The 25,559-nt window shown below is 42.4% G+C and overlaps 1 protein-coding gene across 1 annotated transcript; it reads right to left on the bottom strand.

Moving 5' to 3' along the window:
- Positions 1-295: 295 nt before the first annotated feature.
- LOC311115155 (homeobox protein EMX1) lies at positions 296-6,319 on the bottom strand (the record flags this gene model as incomplete). Its single annotated transcript, XM_084190362.1, has 3 exons — positions 296-463; positions 2,921-3,105; positions 5,974-6,319. The coding sequence occupies 3 exons, from the start codon at positions 6,317-6,319 to the stop codon at positions 296-298; spliced, it is 699 nt and encodes a 232-aa protein (XP_084046488.1).
- Positions 6,320-25,559: the final 19,240 nt, after the last annotated feature.

Raw genomic sequence — 25,559 nt, 5'->3', positions numbered from 1 at the left:
AGGGGAGTAGAGGGCCAGGGGAGTAGAGGGCCAGGGGAGTAGAGGGGCCAGGGGAGTAGAGGAGCCAGGGGAGTAGAGGGGCCAGGGGAGTAGAGGGGCCAGGGGAGTAGAGGGCCAGGGGAGTAGAGGGCCAGGGGGCCAGGGGAGTAGAGGGTCCAGGGGGCCAGGGGAGTAGAGGGGCCAGGGAAGTAGAGGGCCAGGAGAGTAGAGGGGCCAGGGGAGTAGAGGTCCAGGGGAGTAGAGGGGCCAGGAGAGTAGAGGGGCCAGGGGAGTAGAGGGCAGTGTGGGGGTATTCTCAGTCCTCAGAGGTGACATCGATGTCCTCTGAGCTGCCCTGCTTGGTGGCAAGCCTCCATCTGTTGATGTGGTGGTTTCCTTTCTTCTTCTGATGACAGTCAGGCCCCTCCTCCTCCAGCTTCTGTCTCTTGTACTTAGTCCTCCTGTTCTGGAACCACACCTTCACCTGGGGAGGAAGACAGGGACATTAGAGACATCTATCTATGATATGGAACCACACCTTCACCTGGGGAGGAAGACAGGGACATTAGAGACATCTATCTATGATATGGAACCACACCTTCACCTGGGGAGGAAGACAGGGACATTAGAGACATCTATCTATGATATGGAACCACACCTTCACCTGGGGAGGAAGACAGGGACATTACAGACATATATCTATGATATGGAACCACACCTTCACCTGGGGAGGAAGACAGGGACATTAGAGACATCTATCTATGATATGGAACCACACCTTCACCTGGGGAGGAAGACAGGGACATTAGAGACATCTATCTATGATATGGAACCACACCTTCACCTGGGGAGGAAGACAGGGACATTACAGACATCTATCTATGATATGGAACCACACCTTCACCTGGGGAGGAAGATAGGGACATTAGAGACATCTATCTATGATATGGAACCACACCTTCACCTGGGGAGGAAGACAGGGACATTAGAGACATCTATCTATGATATGGAACCACACCTTCACCTGGGGAGGAAGACAGGGACATTAGAGACATCTATCTATGATATGGAACCACACCTTCACCTGGGGAGGAAGACAGGGACATTAGAGACATCTATTTGATTTTATTGGAGGGCTCTCTAGGCTCCTTTATGCTGGGAAGTTAAGTGCCTTGCTCAAGGGCACATCGACAGATTTTTCCACCTAGTCAGCTCGGAGATTAGAACCTTTCGGTTACTGGCACAACACTCTTAACCACTAAGCTACCTGCCGCCCCCAATGAACCACTCTTTATGCTGGGAAGATCTCACACTCCTCTCGTCCTCTCTCCTCTCTCCTTGTCTCCTTCTCAAAACCCATTGGAGGAGAAGGTCAGAGGCGGAGGGACCTCTGTCTTTCCACCCTGGATGCTCTGTTTCACTTTTGTTTCTCATGAAATGTAACCCCCCCAAAAAAAATATGCATTTAGTGCATTAAACTTAAAAACAACCATATCATGAACATTACATGTAAAACCTTCACAAATAGCCACTATTTGCATAAACAGCACTAGTAAAGAAAAGACAGCCTCTGTGCACAAAGCTGGATGAACAGCTTTCCTACACTCAACACCAATACTGTTGGCTGCATATTATAATTTGCATATCAACACCAAGTTGATCCAGTCAACTGATTTAATGATGTTTGGTAAATGATGTAATTCTGAAGTATTAGTTGTCATTATAAGCAACTGTCAAGCCTGCCAAGGAGGGGGCACGGGACTCCTATTGTAATGAATCGGGGTCCTAGTGATGCTGGTGCAGATTCGTTTCACCATGATGTCCTATGGAAGTTAGGTTGCTGGCAGTTAGACCGTACCTCACCATTATCGAAGACAAGTCATAAAGATTTTTTTATCCCGCGATTGTTTGCATTCAACAACCATAGCCTATTTAATTCCAACAACGACATTTAATAGAGGCCTTCCCTATTCGTCTTGTAGTTTTATAGTAGGTATATAGATTATCTTAATAATAAATCCTATCTTGAAAGACTAGCGAGAATAATGCAGGAGTGGACGGTGAAAGAGTTTGTATCAAAATGTAGAGTTATTCATTTGAATGTTACTTGTGTGTGTGTCGTTATTTCACTGTAGGCGACGTTATGTTGACACGTTATGCTCTAGCTAAAGAATATCGTATGTTTTGTTCATCATCAGAACGCATTGTAAATGGAGCTCACGCTTGGTAAGTCTTATGACCTTTTTAGCTGATTGTTAAATGATTCACTGAGCTTGACAATACATTACTACTATAGTCTAGTCAGATGTTATTTTTATAGTAGGCCTATCACTAAGAGTAATTTTAGAATAAAAATGTGTCGTTATTTGTCCTATGTGAACGAACTATAGTCCTATCTATACCTGCAGGAAAGAGCGAATGTTTTCCAGAAGGCCTAATAATGGATACGCCTAATGTTCATTATAGCCTAATAATAATGTTAAACGTGAATAATAATAATAATTGTATATTCATAATAATAATTATAATAATAATAATTATTATTATTATTATTATAATTAGATTTTAATTGCAATCATATTTAAAATAATGTGAATGGAGCCGGTTTAAAATATGTATTTCACGAAGCTAATATAACGGAATAGGGATCCCCTTCATCGAACTTATAAAGAATACGCTGCAATTGTTTTCTTTATTTATAACAACTAAATAAGAATAATTTGCTGATTTATCTGTGTGTTATTACGTCTTAATACAAATTATATAAGACTTTATTTAAATGTTCTTGAAGATATTTTATTTCGATGAAGAAGCAGACTTCCCGACCCTCAATTTATCAACCCAGATTGCGGAATCCGTTTGGGCTGGAATTTATTACAATTAATTGATATATATTCCTGAACCGTGTTCAATACAATTCAATATTGGATACCGATGTCACCTGTGTTTCAGACAGACTGAGACCGTTGGCCAGCTGTTTCCTCTCCGCTCCTACTACGTAATGATTCTTCTCGAAAGCCCGCTCAAGCCGCAGGAGCTGAGACGGGGAGAAGGCGGTGCGGATGCGCTTGGGTTTCCGGGCGAACGGGCCGTGAAGGAGCAGGCTATCTTGGGAAACATCATTTCCTGGGGGGCAGAGAGAGAGAGAGAGAGAGAGAGAGAGAGAGAGAGAGAGAGAGAGAGAGAGAGAGAGAGAGAGAGAGAGAGAGAGAGAGAGAGAGAGAGAGAGAGAGAGAGAGAGAGAGAGAGAGAGAGAGAGAGGAAATCACAGTGAGGTTTAGATTGAAGCAATGAACACACTGAGCAACATGAGGCGCGTTTTGATGTGCAGTAAGGTGGAAAAGAACAGCAGTTTATAAACTCTTGGTGTAGTTTGAGGTATAGTCCATTCAGCGTTTTAACGTCTAGACACCGTCTACATCAATGCAGGCCTCAATTTAAACAGTAGGCCTAGATTTTATATCGCAACAACATAGGATATATATATATATATGAGACACTATTTAATTAATCAACAACATTATTCGCCTTCTTTAAATTGAGAATAATATGAAACCTGTGTTCAAATATTGAGAATACTTGATCGTATGAGTCCAAGTAGCCTAATTGTATAGCAGACCTATTAAATGGAGTCACACCGGAACATTAGGGAGAGTTAGCCTACATATAACCCCCCCTGGGCGGCAGGTAGCTTAGTGGTTAAGAGCGTTGTGCCAGTAACCGAAAGGTCGCTGGTTCTAATCCCCGAGCCGACTAGGTGGAAAATCTGTCGATGTGCCCTTGAGCAAGGCACTTAACCCTGATTGATCCTGTAAGTCGCTCTGGATAAGAGCGTCTGCTAAATGACAAAAAATGTAAATGTAAGATATTACTTTCATTATAATAATTAAGTGAATATAACCCCTCGCAAGATATTACATTAATCGACTGTCGTGCATATAGGCCCCTATGTGTATTTAAAAGTGATTGAGACAAAAACATTTACAAGTGATGTGAGACATATCATTTGGCAGTAAAAGTTGTCATAAAAATCCTGCCAGATTCTGAAACAATTTTGGGGAGAACATTTGGGAATAAAATCTTTGTGCACGATGTGCCCACTCACTCAGATAGTGGTTTCGCGTGGTTCGGGATAAATTCACAGTGGGATTGACCGCGTGACAAAGACAATATTTCCTTTACAGATTGTCTGTGGCCCGGTGTGTGGGGAAACCAGCCATGGTGCCGTGGGAAAATAGACTGGTTCGCTATGCGCTCCGTTAACCTGGACTTTAGATCTAGAATAAAACGAACAGATTCCTACATATTTTATCATCTGTATCATTGGCTTCGCATATATGTTACAACAGGTGTCATAACATGTCAGTTTACTATGCTATATTTATTTGTACCTTTATTAAAGCAGTGAGTGTCACTGAGACCAAGGTCACTTTCACACAATTGACAAAATACAATTGAATACAAATATACACAATTACAAACACACTAAAGGAAAACAATCAGCAAAGAGGTCCTCAGTTAACAATTGGAGGCACCAGAACAGGCAGTTATAGGGAACACGGGATGAATAGAAACTCAAATCTGATTGACCTACTAACTCTGTAGAGACCGAAGGAATTCGTGCACTGATATGAAAATTATAATGCAGATGGATATCTTAGCATGGAATAACATGGGCTATCTTATCAAAATTGAAGAATTTTGGTTAGCATTTCTGGCTGGTTTGGTGAATTTTGGTTATTATTTATTGTTTGGTGAATTTTTGGTGTACATTCTCCTCAACCTAATGTTGTTGTTTTTTTTGTTTTGTTTTTTATCGACATGTCTACACCTCATATAGTAGCGCATCTGCTGCTCTGCGTTGAGATGTTTTGTTGTAAACTGATTGACGTTTTCCCTTTACCAAAGTGTAGCCAAGGTGGGACATTTAAATGTTTTAGATAAGTACACTCTATCTCATATCCACTATAGATAGGTATTTTCAGTGGTGGAAAAAGTACCCAATTGTCATACTTGAGTAAAAAGTAAAGATACCTTAATAGAAATGGACTCCAGTAAAAAGTGAAAGTTACCCAGTAAAATACTACTTGAGTAAAAGTCTAAAAGTATTTGGTTTAAATATACTTAAGTATCTAAAGTAAATGTAATTGCTAAAATATGCTTAAGTATGAAAAGTAAAGTGTAAATAATTTAAAATTCCTTATATTAAGCAAACCAGATGGCACCATTTTCTTGTTTTGTTTTAATTTACGGATAGCCAGGGGCACACTCCAACACTCAGACATCATTTACAAACGGAGCATGTGTTCAGTGAGTCCGCCAGATCACGGGCAATAGGATGACCAGAGATGCTCTCTTGATAAGTGCTTGAATTTGACCATTTTCCTGTCCTGCTAAGCATTCATAATGTAAAGAGTACTTTTGAGTGTCAGGTAAAATGTATGGAGAAAAAAATAACATTATTTTATTTAGGAATGTAGTGAAGTAAAAGTAAAAGTAGTCAAAAATATAAATAGTAAAGTTCAGATACCAACAAAAAAAAACTACTTCAGTACTACTTTAAAGTATTTTTACTTAGTACTTTACACCACTGATAATATTTGATGCACACCTGTGGTTGAAAATCCAAGTTAACTATAAAGCCCATCCCTCGTTGTCTGATCACCACAATAATATTGTAATAAAAACAAATATTAACTGATAATGTTTAACATAGATGAAAATGAATGATTAACCCCATCTTTATTGTAACTAAATTGTTGTCAATCATTAATCTGTGAAATTGACATTTCTGACTGCATGCAGTGTAGGTCATGTGGTTTACTCCTTATTGTCAAAAGTACAAGCAACCCAGAGGCATTATTTTTTCTTAATTAACCATAACTTGGGCTGCTTGACATTGGCTATAATTATTGATCATTATTGGGATTGAGAAATTATTCAATTTCATTTTAAACACACACACACACACACACCATCAATCAATCATTTTACCTTGAAATCTGTGTCCGAAGAACCTGTTTCGTAAAACCCATGGGTAGAAGTTGAGAGGATCTCGGTGTTGCGTCCCAAAGAAGTGTGCAGGGTGCTGTAGGTGGCCACCTCCTAGCTGGTGGGGGTTCATGGTCAGCCCGGGGTGGTTGACCGACTCAGGGAACACCAACTCCGGGTTCTGATAGAGAGGCCTGCCGGTAGGACCCTGGTACCCGTTCATGAAAGCGTCAGTTGGATTGGAATAGGTCAGAGCTGTCGGTCGGATGGGATCTTCCGTGGTTAGAGGGTTTTCTTTGGCCACCAAGGATTCTATCGTAAAACAGCGCTTACCCGTCGACGAAAACATCTTCCTCACTTCAGGTATAGAAATCCAGAAAAAAAAGAAAAAAAAAGAATATATCTTGTAACTTCCTCTTTAAGCCAGTCACAATGGTACCCCTCAAAAAGTCATAGTGAGCACCAACGGTTAACCTACGGTGGACCGATGTTCTGAGCAGGAACCTCGAGCACCTTTGAGTTAGTGATGTGACGCCTGGTCCATGGAGCTCCGTGCGTGGCAGGAGAACATGTGCGTCAACGTTCTGGAACTTGGAGGACTGGGACGCAAGAGCGGCAGTGCTAAAGCTAAATTGCGCTGATTGGACGAGTACACCTGCCAACGAGTTCTCACAACTACCTGGCGCCTGGATTGGGTAGAGCAGGATTGGAGTTGGAGATGACGTACAGCAACTCCAAAAGCAACAATAGGTTCATGTGAAAATAATTGCATAATGACCATAGACGATTTTTCCTCGGGTGACATTTTGCTCATTCTACAAAGACAACACCAGCAAAAACATTCAGGTTGAATATCCCTGACCACATTTGTTTCCCTGAATATAGTCATCAAATTGATGCGTAAAATGAAAATCAGTGTTTACAAGGTTGACAATGACAGTTCTTTCTCAAATAAAGCGAAGCCAATAATATCAATAATATACTCATGGTAAATACTTCAAAGCCTCCCTGTCATAAGTGACTTTAGTGAAGCCACCCCGATGTTTCTATGTTTCCTCCTGTCTCCTCAGACGAAAGCGCCTTCCCTGCGCTCCGGCGCCAAAGACCGCTTGTGGTTTCTGAAGAGAGCTCTGTCAAAATGACGTATTCATGAGGTTGTTATTACTTCTAATTACTATGGTTGTATGTTTATGTGATATTAGATAGCCTCTCAGTTTGATATATAGGAAATAAGCTTTTAAAATCAAAGTCCAGCCCATTGGTTAAGTTAACACTCATTTGGATATCACAACACCGTGATAATGAAGCGTAATGATTGACAAAAAGGCTTCATCAGCAGAAATGGGAAATCTCATCCTTATAGCGATGATATTTACTGACTTAGGACTATATTATAAATAGTCTTTGCAATATGGCACCTCTTTTATATCGCCCTAATTCATTTAATAACATGACCTAATAGCCTACTAATGTGAATTCTAACCTCGATCAGAAAGATAACAGTAGTTGGTAATTTAGGCCTAAAAGTGATCATATAGGAATATTATATTTTTGAGATTGAGTTTTTGATTTTCATAGTTAATAGACGTAGCCCTATAGCTGATTATTATAATTTATAATTATAATTATGGAAAAACACAGTGTTATTGTGAAACCTCATTGTCAAAAACGAATAGGCTAATAAGACAATAATGAAAAAAAAATAGTTTTAGAAATATATTTGCGCACATTTAATTCATTGTTGCTTGGCATGTGCATCTCGTGTACCTTATAAAACTGGCGTTTACTTCTTTCGAAGAATTATGATATACCTTCAGAATAGTACCTTTTTTTAAGGGCTATAATTTAATATGATTTCAGATGGCGAGTTATTGTGGATGCCAGGACACAGATAGAGTAAAATAGGCCTTAAATGTACTTTTGATTTTGTCGAAAGAGATTCAAGCCTCGGTGAACTCAGACTCGTATGCTCTCAGTCACGGCGGTGCGTTGCAGTGTGGGTTTCGGCTTCTCTAAACCTGTATCGCCTCTCCGCTGATAATATATTAACTCCATCAATGTTGTTTCAACGGAGACATTTCCACCCATGAGGTCGGAGGAAACCTGTGATCCATCTCCACTGCAGTAGTCCCAAGACTAGACTAGCTGTAGTCACAAGTCCTGGATGTCCGTCTATTACCGGTACTATAGCTGTTGAGCCCTGCACTACACAGACGGACAATTTCCTGGCATTCTGGTGATGAATAATTTAATCATTTGCCAAATATTACAGAATATAAATATGAAGTTCTCGGGCAGTTTTTAGTGTAGGCTATTCCTCCAAGGACCTGTGTAGCCTATGGCTTTTATTAGGCGTTCATGGTGTTGCACTCTATTAACTTTGGAAAGTTAATAATTCTCCCCTTAATATGCTCTAATGCTCAGAGTGGAGCGTTAGAAAATCATTACCGATGGAACGATGCGGTAGAACAACATGTTGATTGGCTGTTTAGAGGCTAAAGGCTCTTAAACATGGGGCATTGGGTTTAAACACGGCCATTGGGTTTACAGGGGTCTTATTTCGGGCAGATATTAGTCCTTTATACAGTGCAATGGTAAATTCATAAAAAAAAAAAAAAACATGCATATGGCCTACCTATCTTTAAGATGAATCGAAAAAGTCAACACATTTGATTTGATTTAATAATTATTATGAAGCAGAAATAGAAAGCCAATTAACCCTCAAGCTACCGAGTGGGGTCAACATTCTTCAAATGTTTCATGACTTTGTTAATCAACTTGTTCTTAACAAATCTAAATTATTGTTTTAGTGCTTCTCTATCAACGTGGACTTTAAGTCATTTGGGGTCATTTTGACCCCAGCCAGAAACACCTAATTCGGCCTATGCTAATTTGATAGATAGGACCTTTATTTGAATCTAGGTTTCTCTGGAGACATAATAGCAAGTTATCCATACCACCAGAGGGTGGCGGGGGGTCCTATATCAATGACCAGATAGACAGATCACCCGCAAAGATGGAGCAACTTCTCTACTTGCCTATGTCTATTACTGGTTATAACTAGCTATGACAGTGTACACAATCAAAATGATCTTAGATGTATGCTTAGTTGCAGTCAAAACAGCTGATAAAAGTCTGTCAGTGGTATGAATGCTTGGTAGAACTTTAATACAGAAACCAGATACCCTCTGAATAGACGCATAGCGCTGAAGTGGTGTGTATCCCCCCCCCCCCAAAAAAAAAAAAACAATTATTCTATTGAAAATGTTATATAAATACCAGAATTCCTATAATATCTTCCAATATTCTTTATGTGAAACTTGTTATGATATTTTGGGTGCCATACCATTTGGTTTAAAGTAACGTCAAGGATTTTGGGCATGCTTTTTGAAGCATTGCCCCTACCATACCATTGTTTCACTAGCAGCGATGCTAATGCTAGCTGTGGGGTAAGTAAATTAATAAAAACTAAGCCATATTTTTGGTCAATGTCTATCAAGATCACTTTTTGAAGTTAATTAAACTGTTTGTCAATAAAATTAAGTATATTTCAAATGTTGGTGTACTGCACCTTTAAATGGTAGCTGTTTTTACCACATCAATTTACCAACAAAATTAATATTTTCTTCAAAGTTCTGAAAATTAAATTATACTATAATCAAATAATGGTCAATTAACTTTTTTTGTACGAATGTGGATTGTACTTTGGAAAAAAGCTGCACATTATATAAAGGAAAAATGTATATTTATGTTTTACAGATTATGCCAGTTAACTGTAAATTCACCTCTCTATTTAGTTCACCAGAAATCATTAGGTTATATTTTAATCAGAACGACTATGCAGATTGTATGTCGTCAACTCTGGTCAAAACTATATTTTATATTATATCTATATTAAACTAATATTTCATATATCGACATTACGTTGTTCTTGAGTCTAGAATTGAAGAGATAATTGCTTTCACTCTGTTTTGTAGGCCTTCAATAGGTTTTATATAAAGCAGTCAACAGGCATAGCCTAATTGGCCTAGCGGGAAACTAAAGCATACGGTGAAACGTGAGAATAAACACACACACACACACACACACACACACACACACACACACACACACACAAATGCTACGTGCAAGGGCATGCCTCAATGCGGTTCTTATTCCTGTAGGCCTAGACGTCATTACTATAACTGGCTCAGCCAAAGAAAGACACATATTACAGACATTATGATACCTATAATCTATACTTTTATCTTTAATAAAAAAATCCTAATTATTTTATATAAACAAGAGATTGAAACAAAGCATACACGTAGAACTTGAGATGGCTTTGTGGTTAGTTTAATTGAGGCTAAAGTTAAACGATTAAAGAAGCTGTGTTGTGTTAATTGACCTGGAGAAGCTTAGTAGATAGACGGCAGAACATTTACATCATTTAGAAGACGCTCTTATCCAGAGCGACTTATAGTTAGTGAGTGCATAGATTATTATTAAATATTTTTTTACATACACCCCCCCGTGGGAATCGAACCCACAACCCTGGCGTTGCAAACGCCATGCTCTACCAACTGAGCAATATCCCCTGCCGGCAATTCCCTCCCCTACCCTGGACGACGCTGGGCCAATTGTGCGCCGCCCCATGGGTCTCCCGGTCGCGGCCGGCAACAAAAGAGCCTGGATTCGAACCAGGATCTCTAGTGGCACAGCTAGCACTGCGATGCAGTGCCTTAGACCACTGAATAGCATTAGAGAAACAAGCTCCACACATTAACATGGGAAAACATAACGGAGTCCCATCTACATACATAGCCTCCTGGAATCGGCTCTATACTATGCAAGTAGCCCATGTAAATATATAATAACCTGCTTTTGACATGTGAAACGTGATAATATGTTCTTTTAATTGACCTGCAAAATAAAGAAAAAAAGGAAAATAAAGAAATAAAGGTAGAGTATGCTAATGGGACAAATACTTCCATGACTTTAGTTGTATCCCTCAAGCTTGATATTTATTTTTTATTTGATTTTGATTGCTGCATTTGAAGTTTCCTGTTGTTGACCTAGCACTCCGATTGCAAGGGTGAATGACACTTGCTGTTATAGTATTGATTGCCCTCTTGTGGGGGTTATAAAGATCAGTGGGCTATACTCTAGCAGACAGGGTTTCCCAAACTTGGTCCCGGGGCCCCCTGGGAGCACGTTTTAGTTTTTTCCCTAGCTCTACACAGCTGATTCAAATAATTGCATTTACATTTTAGTCATTTAGCAGACGCTCTTATCCAGAGCGACTTACAGGAGCAATTAGGGTTAAGTGCCTTGCTCATGGGCACAGACAGATTTTTCACCTAGTCGGCTCGGGGATTACAACCAGCGACCTTTCGGTTACTGGCACAACGCTCTTAACCACTAAGCTACCTGCCGCCCTAATTAAAGCTTGATGATGAGTTGGTTATTTGAATCAGCTGTGTAGTGCTCTGGCAATAACCAAAATGTGCACCCAGGGGGCCCCAGGACCGAGTTTGGGAAACCCTTCTCTGCGGTGGGTCCACTCTGCTCCACATGACGGAAGGGAAACAGACACTCTGGGCTGTGAAGGCATTTCACGACATATACTATGCTGCCATCATGTGGATCTCACTGGAACTGATCACCTATGAGGAGGGTCTTCACATCAATAACGTTCATCAGTACCATAGAATGCAGAACATAAATATTTTGACTTATGAACGTTAGATATTGTAGGACAATGTGATAGTATTTTGTAGACAATGACATGAGGAAACAGGCTAGTAAGTAGGCTATTGTTTAGGAAACTGTGAGGAAAGATTAATGTTTAAAGACCGCAGTGCCATCAAAAATGTGATTTTCCTGTATTTTATATATATTTCCACACTATGAGGTTGGAATAATACTGTTAAATTAGGAATATGATGATAATGCCCTTTTAGTGTAAGCGCTATTTGAAAAGACCACCTGGAATTTCAGCCTGTTTCGGTAGGATGGAGTTTTGGCCTTCCACTGTGACATCACCATGCTGTAAATTAGCCAATAGACCAATACCACAGAGAGTTCCAAACCTCTGCCAATAAAAGCTACTTTTCAGTTTTCCCCCTCCCGACTCAGACCACTCCCAGACAGTCCCAGCAAAATTATTTGCTGGTGAAATTGCCCTTGGCTAAGAAGCTATTTGTGTTTCTTTTTGACCATTTGAATTGAATTGAAAACAATTACAGTAAAGGTACTTAATTCTTACCCAGAAATGGTTTGATGTTGTGATGAAAACGGCTCCATTGGACCTTTAACATGTGAAAATGGAAGTCGCAAGGTGACGCCCTTCCTGTCGTTCTTCATGCATTCTGTGGAGAAATCACTGATCTGATTAAGGGTTGATTGGTGAAAGCGAAAAAAGAAACCATGCCAAAGCCATTGCCTTCTCCCATCCAATCACATCCAAACAGAAGTGATTCATTAATGAAAGGGAATAAAGGAGGATTCATTTTCACACCTCTAAAATCCTTGCTTTCAAATCCTTTCAATTTGCCAAAAACATTGGTTTATAAAAAAAATAAAAAATTACCTTTATTTTACCAGGTTAGTCTCATTGAGATTAAAACTCTATTTTGCATGGTCCTGTGTAGGCCTATGTACAGTTGAAGTCAGAAGTTTACATACACCTTAGCCAAATACATTTAAACTCAGTTTTTCACAATTCCTGACATTTAATCCTAGTAAAAATTCCCTGTTTTAGGTCAGTTAGGATCACCACTTTATTTTAAGAATTTGAAATGTCAGAAAAATAGTAGAGAGAATGATTTATTTAAGCTTTTATTTATTTCATCACATTCCCAGTGGGTCAGAAGTTTATATACACTCAATTAGTATTTGGTAGCATTTCCTTTAAATTGTTTAACTTGGGTCAAACGTGTCGGGTAGCCTTCCACATGCTTCCCACAATAAGTTGGATGAATTTTGGCCCATTCCTCCTGACAGAGCTGGTGTAACTGAGTCAGGTTTGTAGGCCTCCTTGCTCGCACACGCTTTTTCAGTTCTGCCTACAAATGTTGTATAGGATTGAGGTCAGGGCTTTGTGATGGCCACGCCAATACCTTGACTTTGTTGTCCTTAAGCCATTTTGCCACAACTTTGGAAGTATGCTTGGGGTCATTGTCCATTTGGAAGACCCATTTGCGACCAAGCTTTAACTTCCTGACTGATGTCTTGAGATGTTGCTTCAATATATCCACATAATTTTCCTTCCTTATGATGCCATCTATTTTGTGAAGTGCACCAGTCCCTCCTGTAGCAAAGCACCCCCACAGCATGATGTAGTCTGGCTTTTTTATGGTGGTTTTGGAGCAGTAGCTTCTTCCTTGCTGAGCGGCCTTTCAGGTTATGTCGATATAGGACTCGTTTTACTTTGGATATAGATACTTTTGTACCTGTTTCCTCCAGCATCTTCACAAGGTCCTTTGCTGTTGTTCTGGGATTGATTTGCACTTCAAAACCAAAGTACGTTCATCTCTAGGAGACAGAACGCGTCTCCTTCCTGAGCGGTATGACGGCTGCGTGGTCCCATGGTATTTATACTTGCGTACTATTGTTTGTACAGATGAACGTGGTACCTTCAGGCGTTTGGAAATTGCTCCCAAGGATGAACCAGACTTGTGGAGGTCTCAAAAAAAAAATCTGAGGTCTTGGCTAATTTCTTTTGATTTTCCCATGATGTCAAGCAAAGAGGCACTGAGTTTGAAGGTAGGCCTTGAAATACATCCACAGGTACACCTCCAATTGACTCAAATGATGTCAATTAGTCTATCAGAAGCTTCTAAAGCCATGACCTCATTTTCTGGATTTTCCAAACTGTTTAAAGGCACAGTCGACTTAGTGTATGTAAACTTCTGACCCACTGGAATTGTGATACAGTGAATTATAAGTGAAATAATCTGTCTGTAAACAATTGTTGGGAAAATTACTGGTGTCATGCACAAAGTAGATGTCCTAACCGACTTGCCAAAACTGTTGTTTGTTAACAAGACATTTGTGGAGTGGTTGAAAAACAAGTTTTAATGACTCCAACCTAAGTGTATGTAAACTTCCGACTTCAACTGTATTAGACAAAACATTACAACAAATTGGGTTAGGCCTACAAAGAAAATTAGTTTGAAAATGTCCTTAAAATAATGTTTGGGCATAAAAGTGTATTTGTTGGAGAAGCACCCATTCATGGCTTGAGTAGGCTTTTATTTTAATGTGAATCTCAATGATCATAATGTCAAATTCACCTTTAATTTTTAAATTAGCTTTAATATTCGTCTTAGTGCAGTATCAGTCCAAATGTTCATATTTTGGCAAATGAATAACCCCACAATTAACATAATTACAAAACGTTAATTAAAACGAACACTAATTCCCCCAAAATCTGTTAAGGACTCTTAGGCCTAGTTCATGATGCACAATTGACCTGTAGGGTATGCACACGCCTACAAAAATAGAACTAAATCATCGATAGTTTGTCACTTGAGATCTTCCGTTTGCACCCGTCGCACTAATTCATTTTAATGAAAGTTGTGAATCGCAGCAAACATAGAACTCTCCGGTGAAAGAGCAGCCAAGCATTCGGTAGCCATGGCGAGAGGACGCGACCAGAGCCCGTGATCCCAGGCGGTGTGTGACCCGCTCACACCTCCACTCATTAGTAAACTAATTGACCGGTTTGTTTTTCGCATAGGCTCGGTGTGTTCAGATAATCTATTCTGCTTAAATACCTGGACATTTTCACCCCCGTGATAACGGAACCGGAGAAGTAACACGGTCCTGTGTTTGTGCCACCTGCATGAGAAACAAGACGTTTACACCGCCTGTAAGGTCCCAGCTCCGTCACCACACCACCACCTCCCCCGGACAAACAAACATCTCCCCGATCCAGGTGGGGCCTGAATACAGCAGGGTAATGGATATGCTTCATGTTTGTACTTATCCATTTAGAGATTTTCTTTGTATTTTGGTCCATTAATATGAGTATGTTCAGAAAGTTAAAATAAAAATTTCAAAAAGTTGATGAAAACGTGGGCTATATTTAGGTTCATATTGAAGTTTTTCATTCTAAATACACTCTTACAAAAAAGGGTTATTTGGGGTTCTATATGGAACCGTTTGCTTCTTTGGATGAGATTAAAGAACCCTTTACTAAAAATGGTTCTATATAGAGTACCTTCAGAAAGTATTCACACCCCTTGACTCTTTCCACATTTTGTTGAATCATGTTTTTCAACATTTTTAGAAATTAATAAAAAATTAAAAGCTGAAATGTCTTGAGTCAGTAAGTATTTAACCCCTTTGTTATGGCAAGCCTAAATAATTTCAGGAGTAAAAATTGGATTAACAAGTCACATAATAAGTTGCATGGACTCACTGTGTCTGCAATAATAGTGTTTAACATGATTTTTGAATGACTACCTCATCTCTGTACCCCACACAAACAATTATCTGTAAGGTCCCTCAGTTGAACGGGGAATTTCAAACACAGATTCAACCACACAGACCAGGGAGGTTTTCTAATGCCTCGCAAAGAAGGGCACCTATTGGTAAAAAACAAAACAAGAAAAACAGACATTGAATATCCCTTTGAGAATGGTGAAGTTATTAATTACACTTTGGATGGTGTATCAATACACCCAGTCACTACAAAGATACAGGCGTCCTTCCTAACTCCGTTTTCGGAGAGGAAGGAAACCACTCAGGGATTTCACCATCAGGCCAATGGTGACTTTAAAACCCCCTAAGGTCGATGTCCTCGCGAAATATAATTAGCATAATACACAAATCCCCATACAAATCTGTCAGTATACATTTCTTTTTTTTTTTTGCATTGTATGCGTCTCAATCCACCACAGCCGCCTATGTAACACTTCCACATCTGCAGTGAAAGGTGAGCTACAGTGTTTGTCAGAAAATGAGACACCCCCATTCTTCTCTCAGAATCGTCTGAACAGTTTGATCCCTCTATGGAAAGAGACTCTCATCATCGTCTTTGATCACTAATACCAACCGTTTGTGTAGAGGTAAGATCACTGATACCAACCGTTTTTTGTAGAGGTAAGATCACTGATACCAACCGTTTGTGTAGAGGTAAGATCACTGATACCAACCGTTTGTGTAGAGGTAAGATCACTGATACCAACCGTTTGTGTAGAGGTAAGATCACTGATACCAACCGTTTGTGTAGAGGTAAGATCACTGAAACCAACCGTTTGTGTAGAGGTAAGATCACTGATACCAACCGTTTGTGTAGAGGTAAGATCACTGATACCAACCGTTTGTGTAGAGGTAAGATCACTGATACCAACCGTTTGTGTAGAGGTAAGATCACTGATACCAACCGTTTGTGTAGAGGTAAGATCACTGATACCAACCGTTTGTGTAGAGGTAAGATCACTGATACCAACCGTTTGTGTAGAGGTAAGATCACTGATACCAACCGTTTGTGTAGAGGTAAGATCACTGATACCAACCGTTTGTGTAGAGGTAAGATCAGTAATACCAACCGTTTGTGTAGAGGTAAGATCACTGATACCAACCGTTTGTGTAGAGGTAAGATCACTGATACCAACCGTTTGTGTAGAGGTAAGATCACTGATACCAACCGTTTGTGTAGAGGTGAGACTCTCACGAACACGTACAGTGGGGAAAAAAAGTATTTAGTCAGCCACCAATTGTGCAAGTTCTCCCACTTAAAAAGATGAGAGAGGCCTGTAATTTTCATCATAGGTACACGTCAACTATGACAGACAAATTGAGAAAAGAAAATCCAGAAAATCACATTGTAGGATTTTTAATGAATTTATTTGCAAATTATGGTAGAAAATAAGTATTTGGTCACCTACAAACAAGCAAGATTTCTGGCTCTCACAGTCCTGTAACTTCTTCTTTACGAGGCTCCTCTGTCCTCCACTCGTTACCTGTATTAATGGCACCTGTTTGAACTTGTTATCAGTATAAAAGACAACTGTCCACAACCTCAAACAGTCACACTCCAAACTCCACTATGGCCAAGACCAAAGAGCTGTCAAAGGACACCAGAAACAAAATTGTAGACCTGCACCAGGCTGGGAAGACTGAATCTGCAATAGGTAAGCAGCTTGGTTTGAAGAAATCAACTGTGGGAGCAATTATTAGGAAATGGAAGACATACAAGACCACTGATAATCTCCCTCGATCTGGGGCTACACGCAAGATCTCACCCCGTGGGGTCAAAATGATCACAAGAACGGTGAGCAAAAATCCCAGAACCACACGGGGGGACCTAGTGAATGACCTGCAGAGAGCTGGGACCAAAGTAACAAAGCCTACCATCAGTAACACACTACGCCGCCAGGGACTCAAATCCTGCAGTGCCAGACGTGTCCCCCTGCTTAAGCCAGTACATGTCCAGGCCCGTCTGAAGTTTGCTAGAGTGCATTTGGATGATCCAGAAGAGGATTGGGAGAATGTCATATGGTCAGATGAAACCAAAATAGAACTTTTTGGTAAAAACTCAACTCGTCGTGTTTGGAGGACAAATAATGCTGAGTTGCATATAACAAAGTATTGAGAAACTTTGGTTATTGACCAAATACTTATTTTCCAACATAATTTGAAAATAAATTCATAAAAAATCCTACAATGTGATTTTGTTTCCTCATTTTGTCTGTCATAGTTGACGTGTACCTATGATGAAAATTACAGGCCTCTCTCATCTTTTTAAGTGGGAGAACTTGCACAATTGGTGGCTGACTAAATACTTTCCCCCCCCCACTGTATCTATAGACTATATCTAACAGACTTTTAGATGGAGTGAAAGCCCCTTCGCTCCGCGGATAGAAAGCAAAGGAGGAGGATTTTATTATTGCCACCCTAAAACGTGTCTTCGCTCAAATGAACTGCACTTTCCTACTTGACCTCTGGTTATTTCTTATTTGACCTCTGGTTATTTCTTTCCTACTTGACCTCTGGTTATTTCTTATTTGACCTCTGGTTATTTCTTTCCTACTTGACCTCTGGTTATTTCTTATTTGACCTCTGGTTATTTCTTTCCTACTTGACCTCTGGTTATTTCTTATTTGACCTCTGGTTATTTCTTATTTGACCTCTGGGTATTTTTTTCCTATTTGACCTTTGGTTATTTATTTTCTATTTGACCTCTGGTTATTTTTTTCTTACTTGACCTCTGGTTATACATTAGGGCTACAATGTCTGCATATGGAACACATGATGTAAATAACCAAAATAACTAGCCAGGGGATGGGTGATTAGACTGAAGATGCTATCTGGTTGTTCTCACGAGATGTATTGCCTACTTCCAGAAGTAAAGAGGATTCATCTTCATTTTAATCTCTTATCCAAATGAATGACTCATGGACTCAATAACATGCAGTTTAATCAGCTCTTCATGTGTCCTTCTATAAGAGTCCTGTGAGTTATAGGCCCGGCAGGTCTGTGTTCATGGAGGAATCAGGGCTGGTTAGACAAAACAGATGAATGAGATGAGTAGCAAATGATGATGTAACATTTGAAGCCTGCAGTCAGATCAGATTAAGATAATATGTTAACTCAGGACCCCAGGAGATACCATAGATACCCCAGGAGATACCCCAGATACCCCAGGAGATACCATAGATACCCCAGGAGATACCATAGATACCCCAGGAGATACCATAGATACCCCAGGAGATACCCCAGGAGATACCATAGATACCCCAGGAGATACCATAGATACCCCAGGAGATACCATAGATACCCCAGGACGTACTGGGATGTGTTCAGGGGTTAGGTGTTTTGGGTTGTCCTGTGCTAATTGTGACGAGGAGCCCAGACCCCGCATCCTTTCATCCCACCCTCCCTCTGTCCCTCCTTCCATCCCTCCTATATGCCTGTCCCTCCGATCCTCCACAGGTTTTCCAAGGGCTCTGATCGCCTCCTTCTGTCCAACAATGGGATTACGCCAGGCTGGGGGGAGAAGTGGGGGAGAGGGGATATCTGATCACATCAGAGATGCTTCCAGGGTTCCATGGGATCTTACCCATACTCTGACCCCTAATCAGAATCAGCCAGAGTGGGGTGAGAGGAAGCAGGGTGAGGTGGAGGAGAGCGAGATTAGGGGGGAAGAGAGAGAACAGGGGGTGGTGGAGGAGAGAGAGATAACAGGGGGGAAGAGAGAGAACAGGGGGTGGGGGAGGAGAGAGCGATAACAGGGGGGAGGAGAGAGAGAACAGGGGGTGGGGGAGGAGAGAGAGATAACAGGGGGGAGGAGAGCGAGAACAGGGGGTGGTGGAGGAGAGAGCGATAACAGGGGGGAGGAGAGCGAGAACAGGGGGTGGTGGAGGAGAGAGATCAGGGGGGAGGAGAGAGAAAACGGGGTGGAGGAGGAGAGAGAACAGGGGGTGGAGAGAGAACAGGGGGAGGAGAGAGAGAACAGGGGGAGGAGAGAGAGAACAGGGGGAGGAGAGAGAGAACAGGAGAGAGGAGAGAGAGAACAGGGGGGAGAGAGAGAACAGGAGGTGGTGGAGGAGAGAGAGAACCGGGGGAGGAGAGAGAGAACAGGGGAGGAGAGAGAGAACAGGGGGGAGGAGAGAGAGAACAGGGGGAGGAGAGAGAAAACGGGGTGGAGGAGGAGAGAGAGAACAGGGGGTGGGGGAGAGAGAGAACAGGGGGTGGAGGAGAGACAGAACAGGAGGTGGAGAGAGAGAACAGGGGGAGGTGAGAGAACAGGAGGTGGTGGAGGAGAGAGAGAGCAGGGGGGAGGAGAGAGAGAACGGGGGTGGTGGAGGAGAGAGAGAACAGGGGGGAGGAGAGAGAGAACAGGGGGGAGGAGAGAGAGAACAGGGGGTGGTGGAAGAGAGAGAGAACAGGGGGTGGAGAGAGAGAACAGGGGAGGAGAGAGAGAACAGGAGGTGGTGGAGAAGAGAGAGAACAGGGGGGAGGAGAGAGAGAACAGGGGAGGAGAGCGAGAACAGGAGGTGGTGGAGGAGAGAGAGAACAGGGGGTGGTGTAGGAGAGAGAGAACAGGGGGTGGAGAGAGAGAACAGGGGGTGGAGAGAGAGAACAGGGGGTGGAGAGAGAGAACAGGGGGGGAGGAGAGAGAGAACAGGGGGAGGAGGAGAGAGAGAACAGGGGAGGAGAGAGAGAACATGGGGTGGTGGAGGAGAGAGAGAACAGGGGGTGGAGAGAGAACAGGGGGTGGAGAGAGAGAGCGGGGTGGAGGAGAGAGAGAACAGGGGAGGAGAGAGAGAACAGGGGGTGGAGAGAGAAAACAGGGGGAGGAGAGAGAAAACAGGGGTGGTGGAGGAGAGAGAAAACAGGGGTGGTGGAGGAGAGAGAAAACAGGGGTGGTGGAGGAGAGAGAAAACAGGGGTGGTGGAGGAGAGAGAGAACAGGGGGAGGAGAGAAGAACAGGGGGAGGAGAGAGAGAACAGGGGGAGGAGAGAAAGAACAGGGGGAGGAGAGAGAGAACAGGAGAGAGGAGAGAGAGAACAGGGGGGAGAGAGAACAGGGGGTGGAGAGAGAACAGGGGGAGGAGAGAGAGAACAGGGGGAGGAGAGAGAGAACAGGGGGATGAGAGAGAGAACAGGGGGAGGAGAGAGAGAACAGGAGAGAGGAGAGAGAGAGAACAGGGGGGAGAGAGAGAACATGAGGTGGTGGAGGAGAGAGAGAACAGGGGGAGGAGAGAGAGAACAGGGGGAGGAGAGAGAAAACGGGGTGGAGGAGGAGAGAGAGAACGGGGGAGGAGAGAGAAAACAGGGGGTGGGGGAGAGAACATGAGGTGGAGAGAGAGAACAGGGGGAGGTGAGAGAACAGGAGGTGGTGGAGGAGAGAGAAAACAGGGGTGGTGGAGGAGAGAGAAAACAGGGGTGGTGGAGGAGAGAGAGAACGGGGGTGGTGGAGGAGAGAGAGAACAGGGGGTGGAGAGAGATAACAGGGGGAGGAGAGAGAGAACAGGGGGAGGAGAGAGAGAACAGGGGGAGGAGAGAGAGAACAGGGGGAGGAGAGAGAGGGCAGGGGGAGGAGAGAGAGAACAGGGGGAGGAGAGAGAGAACAGGGGGAGGAGAGAGAGAACAGGGGGTGGAGAGAGAGAACAGGGGGTGGAGAGAGAGGGCAGGGGGAGGAGAGAGAGAACAGGGGGGAGGAGAGAGAGAACAGGGGGAGGAGAGAGAGAACAGGGGGGAGTGGAGAGACAGAAGAAAGACAGAGAGAGGGCAGGGGGAGAGATCATGTGATCTGCTACTGTTCATTAAGCCTGTCTCTTTGACACTGTTAGTCTTGTTCTGTCTCTTATCAATCATTGCTTTCAAGATCAGGATGGATTGATAAACTTGAAAAGACCCGGCCATTCGTTAGGGGCATGAAACATTTTCCATAAAGAGACATTTGTCATGTTTAAGAGCCACATTGCTTTTGTTGACATTTAACAAATTGAACAATTTGTTACCATTTGGCTGGTTAAAGATCACATTGCCAGTATGTTTTTGTATTATAGAATCAATGATGGTTGTATTTGTATTAGTATTTATTATGGATCCTTTACTCAAAGCCAGTGGCATGTTGTTAGTAAAGATTGAAAAAAGTAAGGGGCCTAGACAGCTGCCCTGGGGAATTCCTGATTCTACCTGGATTATGTTGGAGAGGCTTCCATTAAAGAACACCCTCTGTGTTCTGTTAGACAGGTAACTCTTTACCCAGAATATAGCTGGGGGTGTAAAGCCATAACACATACGTTTTTCCAGCAGCAGACTATGATAGTATGATAGTTGAAGATCACATGACCATTATGTTATTATTTCTTAAACTGACATGTGGAAATGTTTTAAGATGGTCATACTATGGATCATTTAGCTATTTGATTTTTAATTTTAGGACTCCTTTAGGTACCTACAGTGGGGAGAACAAGTATTTGATACACTGCCGATTTTGCAGGTTTTCCTACTTACAAAGCATGTAGAGGTCTGTAATTTTTATCATAGGTACACTTCAACTGTGAGAGACGGAATCTAAAACAAAAATACAGAAAATCACATTTTTAAGTAATTCATTTGCATTTTATTGCATGACATAAGTATTTGATCACCTACCAACCAGTAAGAATTCCGGCTCTCACAGACCTGTTAGTCTTTCTTTAAGAATCCCTCCTGTTCTCCACTCATTACCTGTATTAACTGCACCTGTTTGAACTTGTTATCTGTATAAAAGACACCTGTCCACACACTCAATCAAACAGACTCCAACCTCTCCACAATGGCCAAGACCAGAGAGCTGTGTAAGGACATCAGGGATGAAATTGTAGACCTGCACAAGGCTGGGATAGGCTACAGGACAATAGGCAAGCAGCTTGGTGAGAAGGCAACAACTGTTGGCGCAATTATTAGAAAATGGAAGAAGTTCAAGATGACGGTCAATCACCCTCGGTCTGGGGCTCCATGCAAGATCTCACCTCGTGGGGCATCAATGATCATGAGGAAGGTGAGGGATCAGCCCAGAACTACACGGCAGGACCTGGTCAATGACCTGAAGAGAGCTGGGACCACAGTCTCAAAGAAAACCATTAGTAACACACTACGCCGTCATGGATTCAAATCCTGCAGCGCACGCAAGGTCCCCCTGCTCAAGCCAGCGCATGTCCAGGCCCGTCTGAAGTTTGCCAATGACCATCTGGATGCAGAGGAGGAATGGGAGAAGGTCATGTTGTCTAATGAGACAAAAATAGAGCTTTTTGGTCTAAACTCCACTCGCCGTGTTTGGAGGAAGAAGAAGAATGAGTACAACCCCAAGAACACCATCCCAACCATGAAGCATGGAGATGGAAACATCATTCTTTGTGGATGCTTTTCTGCAAAGGGGACAGGACGACTGCACCGTATTGAGGGAGGATGGATGGGGCCCTGTATCGCGAGATCTTGGCCAACAACCTCCTTCCCTCAGTAAGAACATTGAAGATGGGTCGTGGCTGGGTCTTCCAGCATGACAACGACCCGAAACACACAGCCAGGGCAACTAAGGAGTGGCTCTGTAAGAAGCATCTCAAGGTCCTGGAGTGGCCTAGCCAGTCTCCAGACCTGAACCCAATAGAAAATCTTTGGAGGGAGCTGAAAGTCCTTATTGCCCAGCGTGAGCCACGAAACCTGAAGGATCTGGAGAAGGTCTGTATGGAGGAGTGGGCCAAAATCCCTGCTGCAGTGTGTGCAAACCTGGTCAAGACCTACAGGAAACGTATGATCTCTGTAATTGCAAACAAAGGTTTCTGTACCAAATAGTAAGTTCTGCTTTTCTGATGTATCAAATACTTATGTCATGCAATAAAATGCAAATTAATTACTTAAAAATCATACAATGTGATTTTCTGGATTTTTGTTTTAGATTCCATCTCTCACAGTTGAAGTGTACCTATGTTAAAAACTACAGACCTCTACATGCTTTGTAAGTAGGAAAACCTGCAAAATCGGCAGTGTATCAAATACTTGTTCTCCCCACTGTATGTAGACATGACAGACATATATAGCCATATATGTATATATTCTTAAATTCCATTCCTTACTAGATTTGTGTGTGTTGCGTATATGTTGTGAAATTGTTAGATATTACTGCACTGTCGGAGCTAGAAGCACAAGCATTTCGCTACACCCGCTATAACATCTGCTAAACACGTGTATGTGACAAATACATTTTGATTTGATTTAATCTAAAGAGATTTCACCCCATGCTTCCTGAAGCACCTCCCACAAGTTGGATTGGCTTGATGGGCACTTCTTACGTACCATACGGTCAAGCTGCTCCCACAACAGCTCAATAGGGTTGAGATCCGGTGACTGCGCTGGCCACTCCATTATAGACAGAATACCAGCTGACTGCTTATTCCATAAATAGTTATTGCATAGTTTGGAGCTGTGCTTCGGGTCATTCTCCTGTTGTACAAGGAAATTGGCTCCAATCAAGCGCCGTCCACAGGGTATGGCATGGCGTTGCAAAATGGAGTGATAGCCTTTCTTCTTCAAGATCCCTTTTACCCTGTACAAATCTCCCACTTTACCACCACCAAGGCACCCCCAGACCATCACATTGCCTCCACCATGCTTGACAGATGGCATCAAGCACTCCTCCAGCATCTTTTCATTTGGTCTGCGTCTCACAAATGTTCTTCTTTGTGATCCAGACACCTCAAACTTCGATTCGTCTGTCCATAACACTTTTTTCCAATCTTCCTCTGTCCAGTGTCTGTGTTCTTTTGCCCATCTTAATCTTTTATTTTTATTGGCCAGTCAGAGATATGGCTTTTTCTTTGTAACTCTGCCTAGAAAGTCAGCATCCCGGAGTCGCCTCTTCACTGTTGACGTTGAGACTGGTGTTTTGCGGGTACTATTTAATGAAGCTGCCAGTTGAGGACCTGTGAGGTGTCTGTTTCTCAAACTAGACACTCTAATGTATTTGTCCTCTTGCACAGTTGTGCACCGGGGCCTCCCACTCCTCTTTCTATTCTGGTTAGAGACAATTTGCGCTGTTCTGTTAAGGTTGTACGAGATCTTCAGTTTCTTGGCAATTTCTCGCATGGAATAGCCTTCATTTCTCAGAACAAGAATAGAAATGAAGGCTATTCCATGCGAGAAATTGCCTAGTCTACATATAGATTGTCACGATCGTTGAACGGAGTAGACCAAGGCGCAGCGTTGAATGCAAACATATTTATTTATTTAATGAATGCACGAACAATAAACAAAACAACAAACGATAACGTGACGTCCACGATCTAACACAAACCACACTGGAACAAACCAAAAGGAACAAGATCCCACAACTACTGTGGGTAAACTGGCAGTTTAAATGTGGCTCCCAATCAGAGACAACCAGCCACAGCTGACACTCGTTGCCTCTGATTGAGAACCACACTGGCCAACATAGAAATAGCACACATAGAACTACAACACAGAAACCAAACACATAGAATCTACACACCCTGGCTCAACATATAGAGTCCCCAGAGCCAGGGTGTGACATAGATCTTTTTTTTTTTTTTACCCGTTTTCTCCCTGAAATAGGTCCTTGGCTCATCTCTGCAACTCCTCAACAGGCTCGGGAGAGGCGAAGGTCGGGTCATGTGTCCTCTGACTCCGCCTGGCTGCCTACTTCTTATCACACTGCTCGCTTGACCCGGATGTCAGCCGCACCAATGTGTCGGAGGAAATGTTCGACTGACCACCGGCCAAACACTCCATAGTCCTTAGACCCTCTCTAGTCACAAGAAGTCGCTATGACCCTCCCCTACCTCGGACGGCCGGTTGGGATCGAACCCGAGGCTGTAGTGGTGCCTCAGCACTAGGCCAGGACACTCTCTCTCTATCTCTCTCTCTCTCTCTCTCTCTCTCTCTCTCTCTCTCTCTCTCTCTCTCTCTCTCTCTCTCTCTCTCTCTCTCTCTCTCTCTTCTCTCTCTCTCTCTCTCTCTCTCTCTCTCTCTCTCTCTCTCTCTCTCTCTCTCTCTCTCTCTCTCCTCTCTCTCTCTCTACTCTCTCTCTCTCTCTTCTCTCTCTCTCTCTCTCTCTCTCTCTCTCTCTCTCTCTCTCTCTCTCTCTCACTC

Source organism: Coregonus lavaretus, assembly GCF_964263955.1.
Source record: "Coregonus lavaretus genome assembly, contig: HAP1_SCAFFOLD_2668, whole genome shotgun sequence".
NCBI lineage: Eukaryota > Metazoa > Chordata > Actinopteri > Salmoniformes > Salmonidae > Coregonus > Coregonus lavaretus.
This window is presented reverse-complemented; position numbering and strand designations above follow the sequence as displayed.